The sequence below is a fragment of the Limanda limanda genome, chromosome 4 (genome assembly GCF_963576545.1).
Source record: "Limanda limanda chromosome 4, fLimLim1.1, whole genome shotgun sequence".
Lineage (NCBI taxonomy): Eukaryota > Metazoa > Chordata > Actinopteri > Pleuronectiformes > Pleuronectidae > Limanda > Limanda limanda.
Genome location: NC_083639.1, coordinates 31,744,061 through 31,764,782, shown reverse-complemented (window position 1 = coordinate 31,764,782; position 20,722 = coordinate 31,744,061). Strand labels below are relative to the sequence as shown.

Here is a 20,722-nt window from a genome sequence, read left to right as displayed (position 1 = left end):
CAAATGAAACAAACATCTGTTGAATAAAGTAAATGTAGTGGAGGAGGGTTAAAGAAGTTCAAATGAGGTGCAACAGCGCCCCTTCCTGGAACAACCCAGTAACTGCAGTTATAACATCACAGTGAGTTCAGTGTTTGTTTCCATATGTTTTCATTGCGGTTTGATCTTCAGCAGATTTACAGATAAACTTGTGAATTGATGTGTGAGCGCGTGAGGATCCGAGGAAGAAGACGTTCTGCAGCGGATCTGATGAACACACAGATTTCTCCAACGTGGCGTTCACAGCGTTCAGGCCCAAAACTCAAACTTCTGGAGTGAAGACTCAGACTCTTCCTGTGAATCCTAAAATATCAAATCAAGTTGTGAAAGTGTTTATTTTTTATCCATGAAATAATGAACAGACTAACTGATGAAACCATGTTCAGATGAATGAACCTGCCTTCTCCTTTCTACCTGCAGATGTTCAACCACACTGAGTTTATATGTTAGAACCAAACCTCCAGGTGAATCTTTCTCCTCCACCTTCCCACATGCAGCTGCTGGTGTTGAGTCCTGGACTCCTGGTGTCAGTGAACGCAGCGTTTCCTGCTGCTGGAAACCAGCTTCAGGTTTAAAGAACCTCTCCACTACACACGTCCTCATTATCCTCTCACAACAAACCTGTTGCTCGCTTAACACAACTGCACAACATTTACCTTTCCAACATTTCACATCAACAACAATCGTCTCCATCTTTTATTCTTTAAATCTTTAGTGTCAAATTCTTCATTCAATAACATCTTGGTGGAAAAACTTTGTTTGAACCAGTTGTATTTAAAAATAGTGTCTTGGTACTAAATGCTGATGTTAGAAAACTCAAGTGAACACAAGAGTTAGAATTAGTGTTAAAGACTTGAACTCTTCCAGAGGTGAATTCAACTCAATGACCACACGCATGTCGTTGGTATGTTTGTGTGAATTCATCTCCTCAAAGACACTTTGTGGTTTTATTCAAACTCAAAGCGCCTGAGGACGAGGTTTTGCTTTAAGAGACTAAACGTGTGAAGCTGAGGCAGCAGATGAGAAGAAAAACAGAGAATGGGTCAAAAATGAGGAATCGATGTTTTAAAACTGAATAAAAGTCGAGCTACCATATAAAACCCGAGCCGGTGATGTCATCCCACCTCGTACCAGTAGATTACAGAAACATCCCACAGCATATTGAAAAGGAAGCATACATTTTAATATAAAACTTGTTCTTTTCTTTTCCTGCATGCAACACACACTCGCACTGTAGAAGTGGAATGGTTGAAGTGATGAAAACACTGTGAAGAGTAAACAGTCCCAGGGACGGGTCAGGAAATGTCCGTGTGTCTCTACTGGAGCTTTGACCACAGAATCAAAACACAAACACCTGACGACAGCTGGAACCTGCGAGTTCACAGTACAATCACTTTGTAGAAAACCTCTTCGTCCCACGTGTGTCGGAGAGAAAGAAACAAGCTGCTGGATTCAGCTCCATGAGGAAACACAGATAAAGGTAACAAGCATAAAACCCAGCGTCAGTGGTAGTGTGTCTGTGTGTGTGTGTGTGTGTGTGTGTCTGTGTGTGTGTGTGTGTGTGTGTGTGTGTGTGTGTGTCTCTCCCCCCCCTCCCGGAGGAGACGTAAAGTGATCCAAGAGTCTAGAGGTGTAGTGTCAGTCGCTGAGTTCATAAGACACCGAATAAAACAAGAAGATTCATCTTTTTAAAAACATGGAAGTCTGTTGTCGCCTGGCGAGTGTGTGTCTTTGTGTGTCTGTGTGTGTGTTCATGTAGTGTGTGTGTTCATGTAGTGTGTGTGTTCATGTAGTGTGATGAATCAGTTAGTGTCGGTGACGATCACCACCACCATGTGCTCCTCGTCCAGATGACCCACAGTCCTCTTGGCCGCCTGCAGGTACTGCTGGGAGAACTCTCCGGGGGGGAAGGCGTACAGCATGGCCCCGCCCCCCTTGGCCGCCGGGAGGCTCACGACCCCGGCCGCCTCCTTGTTGCGCAGGTAGGTCACCAGGTGGCGCAGCAGGCGCACCTGCAGGCCGGGCTCGGGCCCCGGCGCCGGGCGCTCCACGGGGCCCTGGAGGGCCAGCAGGACGGCGAACCCGTCGGGTCGGCCCAGCTCGATGCGGCGCGACACCTCGTCCAGCCGGGTCCGGTCCATGCGCAGCCGCTGGGCGATCTTCAGCTGGCCGGGCGCCGTGTGGCTCGGCTGCTTCAGGGTCTCCTTCATCACCGCGCTGAAGAAGGCCGGCCCCCCCTCCAGCAGGTGCAGCTCCGTGGGGAAGCTGCTGTTCTTCAGGGCGAAGAAGCCGCGCCACGTGGTGGAGAGCGTGGCGTGGGCGAACTCCGACAGCGTGCTCGGGGAGGCGGGGGTGTGCGTGTGGGGGGCGGGGGAGCTGTTTCCATGGTGATGGTTGCCGAGCTGCACGCTGGACGACCTCTTGCTGTGGTGGCGAGCAGGCGCCGGATCCTCTTGGTGGACGGGGGCGTGGCGGCCCCCCGGCCCGCTGTCGGGGGAGTGGTCTCTGGGCTCCGTGGTGGAGTCGGGGGCTCGGACCCTCGCTCGGTCAGGACTCGCATCTGGAGAGACTCCGCCTCCTGGAGCTCGAACCCTCGATCGTCCCCTCTCCTTCTCCTTCTCTCTCTCCTTCCCCCCCGCCTGCCGGTCAGTGGACAGACTCCGGCTCCGCCTCCGCCTCTCCTCCCGCTCCTTCAGCCAGCGCTCCCTGCTCCTGCTGCGGCTCCGCCCCCCTCTCCTCCCGAACGCCTCCACGCCTCCCGCCCGGCGCTCCAGGCTGCGGGTCGGGCTGGTGGGGAAGTCTCTCTCCAGCAGCGGCCTGTGGGGGGGCGGCGACGGGCGGTCCCGGCCCCCCCTCAGCTCCCGCTCCAGGCTGCGGTGGCGGCTGAAGGCCTCGCCCAGGAGGTCGTAGCTGGAGGGCAGCGCCACGGGGGGCTGGTAACCGGGGGGAAACGCCCGGGAGGGGCTTTCCTCAACTTTAGCAAAGTCCACCCGGAGGCGGCGCTCCGCCCCCCCCAGAGGGAAACCCCTCATCTGGGCGCAGGCGGCCTGGGCGGCGTCCAGACTCTCGTACTGGATGTAAGCAAAACTGTCTCCCTTCACGTAGTCGATGTTCCGGATGCTTCCGAACCGATCGAACTCCCGAACCAGCGCGGCCAGCGAGTTCCCGGGCCCGACTCCGCCCACCCACAGCCGCGTGGTGGGGTTGGCCTTGCCGTAGCCGATCTTGATGGGGTTCCCTCCGATCAGACGCGCCTGCATGGCCACCTTGGCTCGATGGGCCATGTCCAGGTTCTGGAACTTGACGAACGCATAGGCCCCGCCCTGTCCGCGAGCCGGACGTTTGATCACCACGTCCTCGATGACGCCGTACTTCTCGAAGCCACGCCTCAGCTCCGCCTCCGTGACGTTGCCGTCCAGGTTCCCGATGAACAGGTTGCTGGTCGCCCGCTGGTCGTCCTCGGGCTTCAGGTCCTCCACCACGGGCATGGGCAGGCCGTAGGGCCGGCCCCGCTCGTCCAGCATCCCGTAGTAGTCCAGCAGCCGGTCCCGGTCCCGGCCCAGCCCCAGGGTCTCCAGGGCGTAGTGCCGGGCCCTCAGGTCCCGGAGGGCCGCGGGTCCGGGCGGGGACAGGGACCGCGGCCGGTAGGGGGGGGGCAGCGGCAGGTAGCCGGCGTCCGGCGGCGTCACGCTCCGCCTCCGGACGTACATGGGCTCGATCTTCAGCGGCCGGTCCCCCAGCACCAGCCGGGACGACTTGGCGTGCCGGGCCTCCTTGGCGTCCTCCGGCTGCCGGAAGTTGACGTAGGCGATGCGGCCGAGTTCCGGTGTGTGCGCCAGCTTCACGCTGACGTCCCCGAACTTCTTGAAGTCGTGGAACAGCGCGTCCTCCACCGCGTCGTCCGGCACCGCGGAGCCCAGGGACGAGATGAGCAGGGTCTTGTACTCCAGGGCCCCGGGCCGGGGGGCCGGGGGCTCGGCCGCCGGGCTGCGGGCCGCCGGGCTGCGGGCCGCCGGGCTGCGGGTCCCCGGCCGGCCGAGCAGCCCGGCCCGGTGCTGGAGCTCCAGGGCCCCGGGCCGCTCCTCCCGGGCCCGCGGCGGCTTCTCCCGCTCCCGGCTCCGGCTGCCTCCTCTCCGGTGGAAGCCCCGGCTCTCCGCCAGCAGCAGGGCCAGCGGCGGCTCGGCCCGGCCCCGCGGTGCCGGACGCTCCCGGTCCCGGGTCCGCTTGGCCGCGGCCCGGGACGGACTCGCCTCTCTCCCGGCCTGACGCTTCATCTTCCCCGGGGGATGGAGCTCCTGCAGCGGGTCCCGGCCGGGCTTCGGGGGGCTTCAGCGGGCGATAGGGCGGCGGACTCCGGCTCCGGGCGCGACTCGCTCCGGCTGCAGACTCCGGGGACCAGCGTGCGTGCGACGGGGACCGGGACCAGGACCAGGACGGACCGGTTCTGGTTCAGAGACATGACCGCTCACGGACCCGCGCCGCCGCCGCCATCTTGGACAATAGGAATGCTCTGCTCCTGGAGGGCGGGGCTACTGGCGCGTCACTACTGACGGCCTCGTGACGTGTCACGCTTTGTTTCTTTCAACTTCAATTATTGTTTTTTTTTAAAGTTAAAAAAAATCTCATCAAATTATATTGGAACAATATTTAGTGTAATTTCTTTATTTATTTTGAGCGAAAACACATATTTTTGTTGTTTTGAATCTTATTTGAAATGTTTTCTATTCATAAATGTAAATATTGACATGAACCTCTGACTTGTCTGCGTTGAGATGTACCTGAGGTTCAGAAATCCTTCTTTTAAGAACAAGTAGCACAACCTCTGTTTAAAAACACTACATGTAAAACACCAAACTTCAAATGTATTAAAAGGTATTGATATTGAATAAGTATTACTTCTGAATTTAGCATCGGTCTGAGATGGAGCAAATTCTAACTGTTAATAACTACAGAATATTGTTGTTGTTCTGGTTTGTTCCCTCATGGTTGATGCACTTATTGTAAGTTGCTCTGGATGAAAGCCTCAGCTAAAATAATAGTTATGTAATGTTATACTGATAGTTTTAATGTAGTCTAGTAATATTATAATAATTCCCTCTGAAATGTTGTGTAGAAGACGAATAAGTAGAATCAAATTTTATTTGAAATGTGTAATGGGGTCAAATGATGAGATGGAGGTCAAAGTTTAACTTCACTGTATGTTTTTGTTATGCACATTATTATGTCATACTCTACATTGTTTGGCCCAATTTGTTCTTAAAAAATGTCATATCACATTTATGTTTTTATTCTTATATCTGCGTGTACATAATGTATTTTGTATATAAATATATTTATTCTCTTATACCAGTGATTTCACCATTTAAATCATTTTCTTTCAAATGCAAGTTAAACTATTTCAACAATAGTGAAACTCAATAAATCGCTTTTAATTTGAAATCAACTCTTATGAACGACTGACGTGTTGAAGGAAATAAAACCATCTTGGAGTTTTCAATATTTTAATGAAAAAGTAGAATAGTACAGTTGTAACAAATGACTGCACCTTGGTTTGAAAGGTCACAGTGAAACAACAGCATATTTTAAGTTTTCATTTCCCATAACAATTTTTTTTTTTTACGTACACGTTTACATCACACAATAAAAATAATGATCCCACCTGACGGAGGCCGTAAAGTTCCACGTGACAGAAACCAAGATTGTTTTCAACTTGTCCAGAAACATGAGTATTTTAACTGAGCTGAACTTGAGATAAACAGCAGCTGATGGTGAGTTACAGCAAATATTCACCCACGGATTCATTTTCACGTATTTATTTAGAATTTCAGCGTTCCCATGATCCAATGCCTGACTGGATTGAAGCTGAGACGCTCAGCAGGTCATCAGTCTCGATGTTCACGACATTTAAACTGCTGCAGAACAGAAACAGAGCAAAATAGAAAAAGAACCCCCCAAAACGAAGCAGAAAAACAATCACAGATCAGAAATGAAAGATTCTTAAAAAAGACCCAAATAAATACCTTTCCTAAATATTTTGACTGACAGAGGAAGGACTGCTGCACCTTCCTGAGTCAAAGATTAAGTAAATGTTCCTCAGCAGAAGTCAACCATGATCCATATCATCACTGAGGTCAGATCAGATTCAGACATCCAGAGGTTTTCCTGTCGGCCCAAGTGACAAACTCCAGATAATGTCCAGATGAACCACAACTTCCTGTTGTCTCACCTGGACAGTTTCCTGCTGCTGCTTCACATGAGAAACACAAACTACACAAAATGTCCAGATCACAGTCAGGACATTATCGTGATGAATTTAGATTTTGAATTTGACCTGATTTAATAATTGTCACTTTGTGTTGGATTACGAATGACTCTGTTGACAAACCAAAAACAGAAAGACAGCAGCGGACGTGACAGATGCTAAAGTCTTGACTCGTCAGTGGTCACGAGCCTTTAAAACAGTGTGTAGGATTTAGTGGCACCTTGTGGTGAAAAGGCATATTACACATTTCTCTCTCCGGGCATGAAGAAGAGCGTGCGGGCGGATGAAAGGCGTGGTTTGTCCATTCCGGGCTTCTGTAGAAACGTGAGCTCATTGTGAGGTAACACAGCTTCTAAGTTAAAGGTCATTAAAAACTCAACATGAAGATTTGATCTCTACCAGTCGATCCGTCTGAATCCTAAATCCTACACACGTGAAGCAAACCTTTGACACCGAGGGAAGTGGCCTTCGCTCGCTCACCTTCACTTTCACACTATGTTCGTACAGGTTAAATAAACGTGGTATAAACTGGCAGTTAGTGAGATTTACAGGTAGATTTTTGTTGCCTGCAGGCAGATCTCAGCAAATATTTCCCCAAAATGTCTAAATAACTATTTCTGAGGGTGTCGGATCTCCTGGATGAGAACATCGTGGATATTAAAGTGAAGTTCCGATTAACAGGAAACAAGCAGATGAACTCTGCTGTGGCGCTTTGGAGCATTTCCCCCCCGACTTGATGATTCTGACACTGGCGGAGAATAAAACTAAACGACCCTCATGTCTCCACTTCCTGTGAAACGCTTTAAATACGTCACAACACCCCGATCCTCTAGATTCCCCTTTAAATTGACTTCCTCCACCATGAAAACCTCTCGACCCTCACACGGATTTAAAAGTACACTGCAGTGTAGTATACAGTGTGTGTGTGTTTGTGTGTGTACACTACCATCTACACTTCTGAATCTGTGTGCAATTACCAGGTGAGTGAATCCCTGTAAATAAAAAATAAAAAAAAGAAGACGGAGCCAGACAGAGCTCTCTGCTCCCGGTCCTCAGCAGCCTGGTCCAAATCAAGTCCAAAGTTGTGTGTTTGTTTGCGTTTGGTTTTTATTGCGTTACAGGTCTGTCCGTGCCTTGGCGGCTGCTGGGGCGTGCTTGGGCATGAGCTCTGTGATCTTGCGGATGAAGTCGGACTTCTCAGCGCATCCTTTACAGGACTCGTCCCACTCCTCCAGAATCTTCTTCAGATCCTTCACCTTGAGCTTCTTCAGGTCCACTGTGGTGAGGTCCAGCTGTTTGTCTGCGAGAAAAGACACAACATCATCACATGGACACTGGATTATCTCTAAAGTCGAAACGTTGGACTCAATCTTTTACTAAATTAAAATAGAAATGTGATAAGTTGAGTCAGTAAAACTCAACTGTTGCTATGGTTACACCTGGCGTCCACTTCACTCCAGAGTTCCAGCGACTGAATCAGAGACTCGTGTGAACTGCTCTCGTTTTAGTTTGAAACTGAGACTTTTGTAAAAGATGACGCTGACGCCCAGATTATCTTCCCTATTGGCTCTTATCAGTCACATGACTCGACCACCAGCAGTGAATGCACAGCGCTGCGATCACTTCAGCTGCTTTCAGACTTTACAGGACCGGGCACATCCTCCAAATTGTCTCTGGAGGAGAATCATGCATGAACACAATTCTTCTCCTTCTGACCTCCTGATATAACGTCAGGAGAAGGTGTCAGGTGAGGTAAACATGATCACATGACCTCTGCAGCAGAGGCAACACCTCACTTCCTGTCTCTGTCCCCTGCAGCCGGCTGCTCCTCCTCCTTTCAGCTGAAGCGTGAGGAGGATCTGATGAACCTGCTGTGTTCTTCAGCTGTGGAACACAAACTCTGCAGCAGAGCATCCAGGTTTTACCCGGAGATCTTGTCTGAGACGGCTTCACTGTCGGTAACAGTTCCACCTCCATGTCTCTGCTCCCACTTCTCACCATCACAGCTACTAAATGAAAAAGAAGACACTTTTTCCTTCTTACCATATTTCAGTTCACAGATCTGACTGTCCTTCTTCTGGAGTTTCTCACAGATCTTCTCCACTGGGGCATGGTAGCTGAGCGGTTTGGAAACCTCGTTGATGATCTTGGTGGCTGCGTCAGCTGTTGCACCGATGTAGTAACACTACACATGAAGAAGAAGAATATAACACTACACATGAAGAAGAAGAACATTTTTTACAGGGTTCTAGCTTTTGGGTTTCTGTCTGTCAAGATGCATGGAATGAATGTGGGAGACGAAGGTGTCGTTCACACCCAAGTGTATTTTCGGTTCGGTTTAAACAGACTCCGGAGCCTTTTCACATTCAGTTCAGTTGATTAGAATAAAAATCCATAACTTGTTTATGAGACGTGACTCCGCCTCCACAGTCTGATCTGTGTTTTACTCACGAAGCGGTTTTCTTTCCCCTTCACGTCCCTGCAGCTCTTGACGAGCGCCTTCTCGATGTCCGCGCTGTTGAACTTCACATCGTTGTCCTTGAGCGACTGGTAAAACTTCCCGAGGAAGCCGAGGCACACTGGAGCAAAGAGGAAAATACATATTAACATATTGATATCAGAGGTTTGTCCTAATGTTTTCTATTATCATCTTGTTAGAGCCGAGTCAAACTTTATCTCCTCGCAGCAACGACCTTTTTTGGACGACTTGTGACGGATCAGAACTCGGCTGTCCGACTTCTCAGCCTGATTATTTGAGGGTTATTTATATTGGGTTATGTATTTGATGCCGAGTCTGAGTCGTCTCTTAAGTCCCTAAAACAAAAGCCTCTCCTGATTTCATCTGAGATATTTATTGCAACTATTTCAACGCTTGTGTCGTTATTTGTGAAGATCTCTGTAACTGTGTTTTAGTAAAGTGGCATTTAAATAAAGTATTCTATAATTTGAGCATGACAAATTTATTGAGTGACCGATAACATACATAATAAATAATGCAGACGTGTATTGCTGTTTATATTTTATGTGAAAATTGTTATTTTATTAATTCAAGTTTGACATATTTGGTTGTTTTTGTGTTTTCTTTATAGTTATTTATAATAACATTTTTGGTTAAACTGTGATAATATAAAACCTCAAATGTATTTGTCATTAAGGTTAAAAAACTTCCTAAGAATCAATGATAATATTTAATTAATGAGCTGATATAGTGGTAATACAAATTATTTTTAAAATCGCCAGTATCAGCCCCAGGAAATCCATATTGACCAGACTCCGATTATTATTCAAATCATTAATATGAATATTCCTACAGCCTAAAACAATGTCAATGAAACCACTGTAGTTTGTGTGTTCCACAGATTCACAAACTAAACAGAATCTGATCGGTCACCACTCTCAATTATGACAATACACACCATAACATAAGTGCATTTTATATATGTATAATAAATCTCATTGTGCTGAGGCTCCTCTTCTACGTATTGGGTCTACACTCCGGGTTATCAGACTCCTGAGAACTTCTCCTCACATCTGGATGTGTCCACCTCTTCCTCCCACAGCAGAACATGATGTGAAAGCAGATGTTTGAAACACACAGGGGCTCCAGGAGGAAGATGGAGGAGATGGAGGAGGTCCAGGAGGTCCATGAGGTCCAGGAGGTCCAGGTGGGTCCAGGTGGGTCCGACCCTGAGATCTGTGCTGAAGCTAAGGTCAGGAGATGAACTCTGAAGGCTCCTCCAGGCGGAGAGAGCCGCTGAGCTGGGGCTAGCAGATGCTAACAGATGCTAACAGATGCTAACAGATGCTAACACCTACCTTCACACTCTCCTTCCTTCAGAGCGTCGCCGGAAGCCGGAAGCAGCGCTAGGGCCAGAGCCAGCGCCAGCCCGCTGAGAGCCAACATGTCCGCCCGGAGCACTCGAGTTTCCACCGGCCGCTGAGCAGAGGACAGGCCGCCTCCTGGAGTCTCTGGAGCCGCTAGGATTCACGACGGACGCCGGTAAAGTGCGATGGTTCCACACCGGCTTCCTGGTCCACGTCACACTACTCCTGCACCCCATTGGTTGAAAGGCGCGATCACTTCCGTAGTCCTCCACGAACTGTGCTCTGATTGGACGGAGGTAGAACATTCCGGGAACAACGGCCAGTTGGCGCCCGCTGATTGGTCCACAGCAGCTCCACGCTCTCATCGTATGCAAAGAGGACAAAAGTAGCAAAATTAAAAAAAAAATAAAAGTTCAGACTTGTTTGAGCTTAATTATCGTTTTAAAAACAACAACCGATGAGTCCAGATTCAATCCATCCCATGTTATTTGTTTGATATCCACAGTTTGTCTCATAGATTCTTGTTCTTAACTCAACTAGAGTCAAACTCCAGAGAAACTTTCATCCTCTCCCAGGACACACACATCAAACACATCAACACAACAACACACAACAGGATTCACTACATGAGAAGAACCAGTTTGTACCTTCATGTGTAAAGTGTTTATTCATAAAGTCTGAAGGAGAGGAAGGAGCAGATGAACTGAGGAGTTCCTGGTGGTAGAAGATGTGAGGAGACATGTTGATCATAGAGTGGACATGTCCTGTGTCAGTTTTTGTGTATCATCAAGCCGTCAAAATTTGATTAATTTATGATCACACAAAAATCAATAGGGCCTCTGTCGGTGCTTGGGCCCTAAATACAAAATCACAAACAAAGCAACAGCGCCACCAAGTGATGAAGCAGGAACACACACGATTCAAAACGAGGAACAAGCAATAGATAAAACATTATTATGATAGTGAACAGATAATCTTTAGTTTTTTCATTATTAGAAAGTAAAATACTCGATCACTGCATCAATTTCAATCCCAACTGTGATATTCATCAAGTTGGAACAGAAGACAATTATTTGATTTAACATTATTTTGAATTTCCCCTCATGTTTCCCATCTTTGCATCTAATTCCAACGCTTCTTTCTTTTCTCTTTTCATTTGTTTTATCTATTGATTCTTACTCCTTTTGAATCGTGTGTGTTTCTGCTAAGTTTGTGATTTTTGTATTTAATGCCCAAGCACCGACAAAGCAATTCCATCTGGTTTAACGGATCTTTATCTCCTCGTAGAACTTTCATCAGATCAACTTAAAAATTCTGTGAGTGTCATCTCAACAACATGGAGATTAGGACTACCTCGATTTGTGAGTTTGTATGTGTGTGTGTTTGTATCTGTGTATGTTTCTGTGTGTGTATGTGTGTGTTTCTGTTTTTGGAACATGTTCTCATATGGATTTAATTTATTTACTTTCTGAGTGTTATATAAATGACACACACATCCAGGGGATATAAACACACACACACACACACACACACACACACACACACACACACACACACACACACACACACACTCACACATACAGGGGATAAACATCTACAAACACCCGTCTACACACATACACACACACACACGTACACACCTACACACATCCAGGGGATATACACTCACACACACACATCCAGGGGATACACACCTTCAAACACACACCTACACACACACACACACATCCAGGGGATATAAACACACACACAGACACACACACACACACACATCCAGGGGATATACACAAACACACAGACACACACTTCGAGGGGATACACACCTACACCTACACACACACACACACACACACACACACACACACACACATCCAGGGCATACACACTTACACCTACACACACACACACACACACACACACACACACACACACACACACACACACACACACACACACACATCCAGGGGATATAAACACACACACACACTCACACACTCACACGTACAGGAGATACACACTTACAAACACATGTCTACACACACACACATACGCACACACACACACACACACTCGTGCACATCCAGGGGATATACACAAACACACAGAGACACACAGACACACACTTCCAGGGGATATACACACAGACACACACACGCAAACACATCCAGGCGATACACACACACACACGCACACACACACACATCCAGGGGATACACACCTACACTTACACTTACACAAACACACACACGCACACACTTTAAAGGAGTATATTTTCAGCAGGCAGTGACGTCACGCGTGTGTCTCTGGCTGGTGACGTCAGCAGCGCTGTTGCAGAGTCACTGTTGTAAACAAGAGGCCGCGAGCAGTGCGCGTCCCCGCGGACTGACGGCTCGGATCAGTTCTAATACATCTGCGACACGGGTCCCGACGGGCACGCGCACGGTTCTTCATCGGAACACGCTCTTCTTCTTCGTGGGTTTGTTGTTTTCTAACAGACGTTGTGGCTGGTTAGCATCTGCAGCTAGCATCTCGCTCCCGTTAGCATTAGCCGTTAGCCTCCCTGGCTAGCAGAGCTCCGCGGGCCCGCAGCGGGAGGACACGCTCTTTATGCCCGGAGGACTTCTTTCTCTCCAGCGACCAGGAGACCGTGAACCGTGAGTACCTGCCCCCGGAGCCCGGAGGCCTCCCGACGGCTTCAGTCACCTCGGCCTGCCGAGAGCTAGCCTGCTAGCTTAGCGCAGCGGCCCCACTAGCCTGCTAGCATTAGCATGGAGGAGGGAGTTATGAAATCTGCTGTTTACAAGCAGAGGTTTTGTTGTGTGATTTATATATTTAAACAGTTTCTGTCGTCGACACTGACGAGTATCTTCGCCACCGAGCAGAACTCCGGTCGGTGAATCGATTAATCGACAGTTCTGTAAAATGACAGTAAATCGACTCGTTTAAATAAGAGCTTAAACCCACAGATTCATGTTTCATGAATAGATCCACGACGTCCTCACATGGAGGATCTGGAATCTGTAAATCATATTCACGATCCATCAGTTATCAGAAGAGTTCTATGATCAATTCTATGTTTAGCTGATTATTGTGTTTAATTCAGTTTCACATCCAAACAGAATGTAGAGCAGTGACATCAGCAGATATCAGAGTGTGTGTATAATATATAATATATAGGTATTAACACTCATATCATTACATGTGGTTTATAAAACATTTAGACTATTGATATGACTTTGAAGGCGTCACCATGGAAACGGACACGTATCAAAGGATCAAAGAGGAACAGATTTTCGAACTCATACTAAATAGTGCTCATGAGTCACAGACAGTCCAGAGTTATCATAACAGGTGACAGAGACGTGTTGGATATGATCGGTTCATCAGCTGAGGGGAATCTGATGGAAATAAAGTCGGATGTGAGGCTAGTTTCATTATCGATTATTATTATTATATGTGACGGTGAAACAACTGATCGACTAATCGAGAAAATACAGATCAAAGGACGAAGAAAAACAATCACTAGTCGCTGTCCTGAACAATTCTAACATTTTAAACATACAGCATTATTATCATTGAATCATCATCATTACAGTTCATGGGTCGAATATGACATGAACAACTTTAGCATTTTCTAACGTATTTAAAATGTAATTGATAATCGCTTCATCAGCACGTTAGTTGTGCTTTCTCCTCGGGGTTGTAATGTGTGTACCAGCTGCCTCGGTTCTGACCCGTGGAACCTGAGGTCCACTGCACATCAATCAATCAATCAACCAATCAACCTGTGTCTTGTTCCAGCTGGGTGGCTGGTCGGAGCAGCCTCCTCCCACCATGGAGGCAGGAGGGACGGACGGCGAGGAGGAAACTCTGCAGACGGCGTTTAAGAAGCTCCGGGTCGATGCTGAGAGGTAAATCACTGCAGCAGCCACAGCTCCACCTGTGTTTCCTGCTGCTGGTGTAGTGGTGACGTGTTAGATTGTTGTTATTGCACACTGTACACACTGTACACACTGTACACACTGTACACACTGTACACTAGGGGTGTCACGATACAAGAAATTCAGTAGTCGGTGCCAATACCAGTCAAAATACACGATTCTCGATGCCAATTTCGATACCACGGTTAAAAAAAAGTGCATTCTTTGGACGATGTTAATGTCATATACGGTAGTTCAATGTGCTTGCCCATATGCTGTGGGTTATACGGTAGTTGCGGACGCATGTGAGTGACGCTTTGTTGTGAGACACGTTATACATTAAATGATAATACCACGGTCACCTGCCTCACGCCGGGTTCACTCCGGACGCTGAAGCGACTCGTAAGCGCAGCGCCTAGCCTTAGATACCAGCTGGCTCCCATCCACTGATGCTAATGCTAAGCTGCTAACAGCTGGTATCGAAGCTCACGGTGCCTAAGGTGCTTCAAAAAATGGGCATCGTCTAGGGCTGCTCAATTAATCGAAATTTAATCGTGATCTCGATTATTGGGTCAAACGATCTCCAAGCTGCTATAATCGAGTTGAAACGATTATTTGGCACTTTTTCGAAAGAGACGCTCAGTTCAGTCCTCCAGTGGGGGGGGGGGGCAGATGAGGACATTTAATAATGAGAGGAAATCTCAAAGTTCTCAGTTACTAAGTGTTATTTTGGAGAGTGTTAGGGTTGCCATCACTAAGGGTTTGAATAACCGGGAACCCACATCCTGGTTCCACGGAGGAATAAGACACGCAGCCGTAATTGGTGTTTACCGAAACCCGAAGGGAATGGTCCTTACGGTTCCAGTCATTTAAAGAATATAGCATAGACTTCAGAATAAGGGCACATATTAATTATCGTTTGAATAATCGCGATTTCGATATTGTCACAAAATAATCGTGATTATGATTTTTTCCATAATCGAGCAGCCCTAGCATCGTCTGTGTTTTGTTATCTTAGTATCGACAGGTATCGTAAGTATCGGTTCCCGTGACGTCCCTACTGTACACACTGGTTAGTGGCTACATCCAGGAATTTGACATTTGACATTTGACATTTGGTATTTGGTATTTCAAGGCCTGTAAAAGTTTTGGGAAATGATTTAATCACATGATGTTTACGCAGAGGAATTCTCATTCAGATATAATTATTACAGTTAGACGTGTGAGTTCCTGGTGTGATGTCACAGGTTCAAGAGAGATCGCTCTCATCTGAAACCTTTTAGATTTGAACTGTGGGTCAAACCCAACCACAACAGTTTGCGTCGTTTGTCATTACTTTTTGTGCTTGTGTTGATATTCAAGTTTCAGCCTCTGGTTTCCATCCTCCTCTCTTCCTTCCAGCATGCCCGGGGCTGGGAGTGTCTCCGAGGCGCTGGTTCCCAGAGCGGCGCCGCGACCTTGTCTGGACGCCGGCGGAGCGAAGCCCAAGCTCAGCTGCCCCAAGGACGTGTGGCACGGGTGGGTGGAGCACGCCAAGTCATGTCTACACACACCTGTCAGTCTGTGGAGAGAAAGAAGTGTTTCAAAAGTTCAACAGTGAAGTTAAAGCTTAGATGTGACAACAGATAAAGTTTAAGTAACTGAGTTCTGAGGAGTTTGGTGGAAACGTGGGAACAGATGAAGTTAACGTTGAATGAAGTAACAGGTTTAACATCCAGATGTGTCTCTGCACCAGATGTTGGCTGTGATGCAGTCTGTGTTGTTTTTGCTCCTCATCATCTTCTCTCGCTCCTCTTCTTTGCCCCCCCCCCCCCCCCCCTTAGCTGTATGAGGAAAACTTCCCGAGGAGCATCCAGGACCCAGCGGCGCCGGAGGTCCAAGTCCCCCATCCTCCACCCCCCGAAGTTCAGCTACTGCAGCACGGCCTCGGCCTCTGCGCTGGCGCCCTCTAGTGGCTGCCTGAAGCACCAGCGCCTGGCTGTGCCCGAGCCCGTGGAGCTTCGTCCTGCGGTCGACGGCAGGTCCGCCTCCTCCCCGGCCCCCCCAACCCAGAAGGAGCTGCGGTCTCCAGGCTCGCCCGGCCACATCTCTCCCCTGGTGTTCGGATCGTGCGCTGGTTACGAGTCACGTGTCGGAGCCGTGGTTTCCTCGCCATCTTTACAAGAGATCCCCGGCCTCATCAACAGCGTGGTGGAGCAGGAGGGGGCCACCTGTGGAGATGTCCCGTCGAGGGAGGAGGAGAAAAGTGCCTGTGACGGAGCGGCGTGTGGAGGAGGAGCCTCTCTGAGATCCGGACCCGCTGAGGCCGCGGACTTCCGAGCCTTATCGGAGCGCCACTGCTCTCCAGACGGCGCCCAGGCGCCTTGCTCCTGCGCCCCGAAGAAGAGCTCCGAGTCACAGGAGCCGAGCGGCTCGGGCGCCGCTGAGCAGTGCCGCTGCCCGCCGCAGCCTCAGGGCCTGCAGGGCGTGGAGGTGTACTCCTTCACCGGGCTCCGCGGTGTCATCTCGGAGTGCGAGCGCAGCCTGCCGGACCACGGCGACGCCCCCAGAACTGTCAGCACCAACAGCAACGCAGCGTCGTCGTCAGGCTCCTCCCCCCGCTCGTGCTCGGAGCAGGCGCGCGGCTACGTCGATGACATCACAATAGATGATCTTTCTGGCTACATGGAGTATTATCTTTACATCCCCAAGAAGATGTCCCACATGGCGGAGATGATGTACACTTAGAGGAGGAGTCTCTACAGATTATTATATCAAATGAGGATCAACAGAGTGAAGAGGATTGTTCTCTTTGTTTGTCAGAAGAATGTCGCCGCAGGAGAAAGTTTCACTCGTTATTTCATTTCTGTTTCTCCGTTGTGCTGCATTGATTAATTACTTTGTTCTTTTTTTAATTTAATTCTTAGTTAACATATGAAGTTGCCAAAGCTCTTGGGTCGTGCGGAGGGAGAGAGCGCTGGAAATGTACCAACTTGTGACGCCGAGTGTGAAGCTGTTTGTGGTGTTGTGACCTCCAGAGTCACATGACTGGATTTCATTTCCTTCAATAAAGACGCAAAATGTTTTTGTTGGAAAAACCTGTCGTCGTCTCTTCAGTGGAATGAAGCTGTGACTGTTTCCTGTTTCCTGTTTCACACAAACTTAAGAACAGAACAGATATTACCTGAACTGGTGTGAAGTCCCAAACCCTTCAGTGAATTCAGCTGAAACCCAGAAAACATCAAGGTGTTCGTCATCATTTTGTTCTTTCGGGGACTTTTCTCTGTTTCAGTCGTTCTGAGGAAACTTGAAGACGTTGACGCAGAAACACGATCGTCCGACTTCCTTTGATATTTGCAGACAGCAGCCACATCAAAGACCCGTGTGAGCAGAGTCAGGTTGACACAGAATGAAAAGTCACCAGCAGCAGCAGCTGTTCAGCTGAGCATCATCGCAAAGAGCTGAGATTCAGAATCTACTCTCATTAAAATACATTTGATTAAAAACTTTATTCTGAAGGGCTGGAGCTCAGGGAGAAATGAGACTCATTCATCAGGTGAGTGATCACATGACTGCCCAGGGAAGGAGCAGCCAATCAGAGGCCCTCGTTCTGCCTCAGTATACACAAAGATTCAAGATGATGTCACAGATAAAAACATGTAGAAAACATTTCCTGGGAAACTATAAGTAAGTTCATTACATAAGATGTATTAATAGAATAAAATCTGAATTTACTAAATTAAATATACTAAATAAACTGACAAAGACATGAGAAGAAATACATTATATTATATTGAAAGGGACATTATTCTGAAAGAACATGTACAATTATACTTTTTTAAAGTTCATCCTATTTGAAATCTTCAGGGCTGGAGCAAAAATCGAATGTAGTTTGAATAAAGAGATATATAAATAAAAACATGGACTATATATATATATAAAGACAATATGTCTGAAAAGTAAATTCTCTTACAGACAAATGAGTTGGAGTAGGTGTGATGACGTCCATGTTTTCATTTGATCCAGATTTGTGGTTGTCTGCAGCTCTTTGCAATGCAGCAGCTCCACCAGCAGGGGGCGCCATGTCCTGATCGTCTCTCCTCTGTGGCTGACCCTCAGTGATTCATGAGGGTCTGTTTCCTCAGCAGCTCGGGGTGAGAAACAAGTGAGGGAACCAGAGGAGGAGACACCCAGATGTTCTTACCACCAGAAGACCCACATCTGGGATTCCTCCATGTTCTCAGTTCTCACTTTGTGTTGCTCACTCGTTTTATTCTATTCTGTCTTTATCTTCCTGTCTCTTTAAATCTCTTTAAAGAGTTTCAATGATGTTTGAGCGACATGACTTCACAACACAAGGTTCACCTTTAAATGTGTGAGACCTAAAGTCAGATACAGGTCAATATTAATAAACACTACATACTATAAACTGTATCTCTCACTTCAATGTCACAACCTTTCTTCTGGAAATGACCCTGAAGTATCACAGCTCATCTTTTCTTAATCTACAGGGCGTGATTCACACGGGGTCACGAGTCTGTTCCTGATCAACATCGTAAAAACCTCCAGAGATAAATCCTCGTTTACACCATGTTTCAAGAATGTTGAAGGAAATCACGTGTTCCTGCCTTTAGTAAAGTCTTAAACCTTCATCATCACTCATCATTTACTTCATCATTGGATTATTCAGGAGCTAAAGAGCATGATGTTTCCCACTGGAGCTGGAGGAGACCAAACCCTGAGCTAAAGGACTTCCTCTTTCACACCTTGTTCGTTCCAGATCTTCAGACCTCAACACCAGGTGTGAAAGGTTCCTCAGGCCACGTTCCAGATCTTCAGACTCAACACCAGGTGTGAAAGGTTCCTCAGGCCACGTTCCAGATCCTAATACAATGAACCAACACCACCAATGAAACTATGGAACAAACACATGAAGCTGCTTCAGACTCACAGGAGAGAAACGATCTTTACAGATTATATAAATATTTGACAAATTATTCCAACAAAATATAAAAATACATGTGTAAATTTGATATTTTCCATTGTCATTTATTTAATTTATGATGTATAATCGTCCACATATCTGCATTTACACTCAGGTATTTTCGTGTGAAGAAGAATGAGAGCGAGACGATGGAGGGAAACCACCGAATTCACCAAAACCTTCACCTCACCGATGAGAAAAGGTCTGAAGTTACGTCAGAGACGAGAAATAAAACTCGAGGGAAACCACAGAGTGAGTCTGAGGTGAAGCTGCAGCTCGTTCACTGGAACCGGCTCTGAAACACAACTGAACACCGGGTATATTACCCATGATCCTCTGCTTCCTGAACCTGAAGAGCTGCAGCTGTAACAAATCCACCAAACTGTTCAGAACTCTTCATGTTTCACAGTTTCCTGCTGAATCTTGGAGATAAACTCTGGTTGTTAATAACTTCAGAGTGTTTCTAACTGATCTCAGTTCAGCTTCACTCTTCAGCTGCAGCTGCTTGAGACAGGTTGTGACTCTCAGTCAGTTCTTCTCTCAGGAGATGGAACCCACTCACCAGGGGGGGGGGGGGGACCCACTCACCAGAGTCACAGAGAACAGACGCTCAGGGAGAGAAGGAGGAAACTTTCTCTTGTTCACACTCACACATCAGACTCACTTTCACCAAGCTGCTGCTTTCAGGTAGAAAAGTTGCATAATGTTTATGTATGTTTGAAGTTTTGTTTGAGGTGGTTGAGCGGACGTCTCATGCACGAAGGTTTGAGTCCAGCAGCGATCACAGGTTCCGACTCTTTGCTGCTCGTCTTCTTCTCTTCATGTTCAGGAATAAACTCTCTGTGGAATCAATACAAAATGTTTTGTTAAACTTGAGTTTAATTTCATCATCTCACTGCAAAGCAAAGATCTGGGAACGTGTTTCTGTTTCATGATTCTTTTAATGATCAGAGTTAAAGTTAATGTTTCACCTGCACTCGGGACACTTTGCATCACTCAGTTACTGACGGAGTGAAAGTCTGAATCCGTCTCGTCGTCCGGTGTCGTCCGATCAAACTTCACTTTGAGGGAACAACGTGTTCCAGAGCTGCGGTTACGCAAACAAGTGTGTGGGTCGTTCTGCCGCTCGAGTGTGTAACAAACACTCAGTTCACAACGTCACAATACACTGGACCAACACCAGGGGAAGAGAGAGAGAGAGAGAGGTTGTTTCAGTGAAGAACAAAGGGATCAAAGGAGAAAACGAGAGAGTGAACACACACACACTCCCACACACCCACAATAACACACGAACACACACACACACACACACTCACTGGATGTGAGGTCATGTGAGGACCTGTCAGCTCACCTGCAATAATAAATATTAAAAACAACATAAGTTAATGTTTCTAGCTGTTTGCTGCACTAGTGATAAAGACCTGAGCTTAGCATGTTAGCATGTTAGCATGTTAGCATGCTAGCATCTACTACAGATGGCGTTGGATGGAGAGTTATGGGACCCGGGGTTCGTCCTCAGGGGACCATGAATACAACACCTGATCCTGAGATGTCACCTGCTGGTGTTGAGGTGTTTCAGTCTGGAGGCAGAACTCTAAAACTAAATGAGACCTCTGAGGGACCTGGACTCCATCGCCCCCCCTGTGCTCGACCTCTGACCTCTGTGCCCGGTTCACAGCTCTCTGGGAGGTGTCGGGGGGGGGGGACACGGTG

At 47.6% G+C, this 20,722-nt stretch overlaps 3 protein-coding genes across 3 annotated transcripts; 1 reads left to right on the top strand and 2 right to left on the bottom strand.

Moving 5' to 3' along the window:
* Window positions 1–948: 948 nt before the first annotated feature.
* Window positions 949–4,529, bottom strand: rbm15b (RNA binding motif protein 15B). The gene has a single exon (XM_061069807.1). The coding sequence runs from the start codon at window positions 4,311–4,313 to the stop codon at window positions 1,842–1,844; it is 2,472 nt and encodes an 823-aa protein (XP_060925790.1). The 5' UTR covers window positions 4,314–4,529; the 3' UTR covers window positions 949–1,841.
* Window positions 4,530–5,523: 994 nt separating this feature from the next.
* Window positions 5,524–10,329, bottom strand: manf (mesencephalic astrocyte-derived neurotrophic factor). The gene is made up of 4 exons (XM_061069716.1): window positions 10,118–10,329; window positions 8,753–8,880; window positions 8,345–8,486; window positions 5,524–7,601 (listed from the first exon to the last, which is right to left on the bottom strand). The coding sequence occupies exons 1-4, from the start codon at window positions 10,203–10,205 to the stop codon at window positions 7,417–7,419; spliced, it is 543 nt and encodes a 180-aa protein (XP_060925699.1). The 5' UTR covers window positions 10,206–10,329; the 3' UTR covers window positions 5,524–7,416.
* Window positions 10,330–12,407: 2,078 nt separating this feature from the next.
* On the top strand, window positions 12,408–17,110 carry oser1 (oxidative stress responsive serine-rich 1). The gene is made up of 4 exons (XM_061069517.1): window positions 12,408–12,780; window positions 13,928–14,037; window positions 15,448–15,564; window positions 15,870–17,110. Exons 2-4 carry the CDS (start codon window positions 13,961–13,963, stop codon window positions 16,771–16,773), a joined length of 1,098 nt encoding a protein of 365 aa, XP_060925500.1. The 5' UTR covers window positions 12,408–12,780; window positions 13,928–13,960; the 3' UTR covers window positions 16,774–17,110.
* The last annotated feature ends 3,612 nt before the right edge of the window (window positions 17,111–20,722 follow it).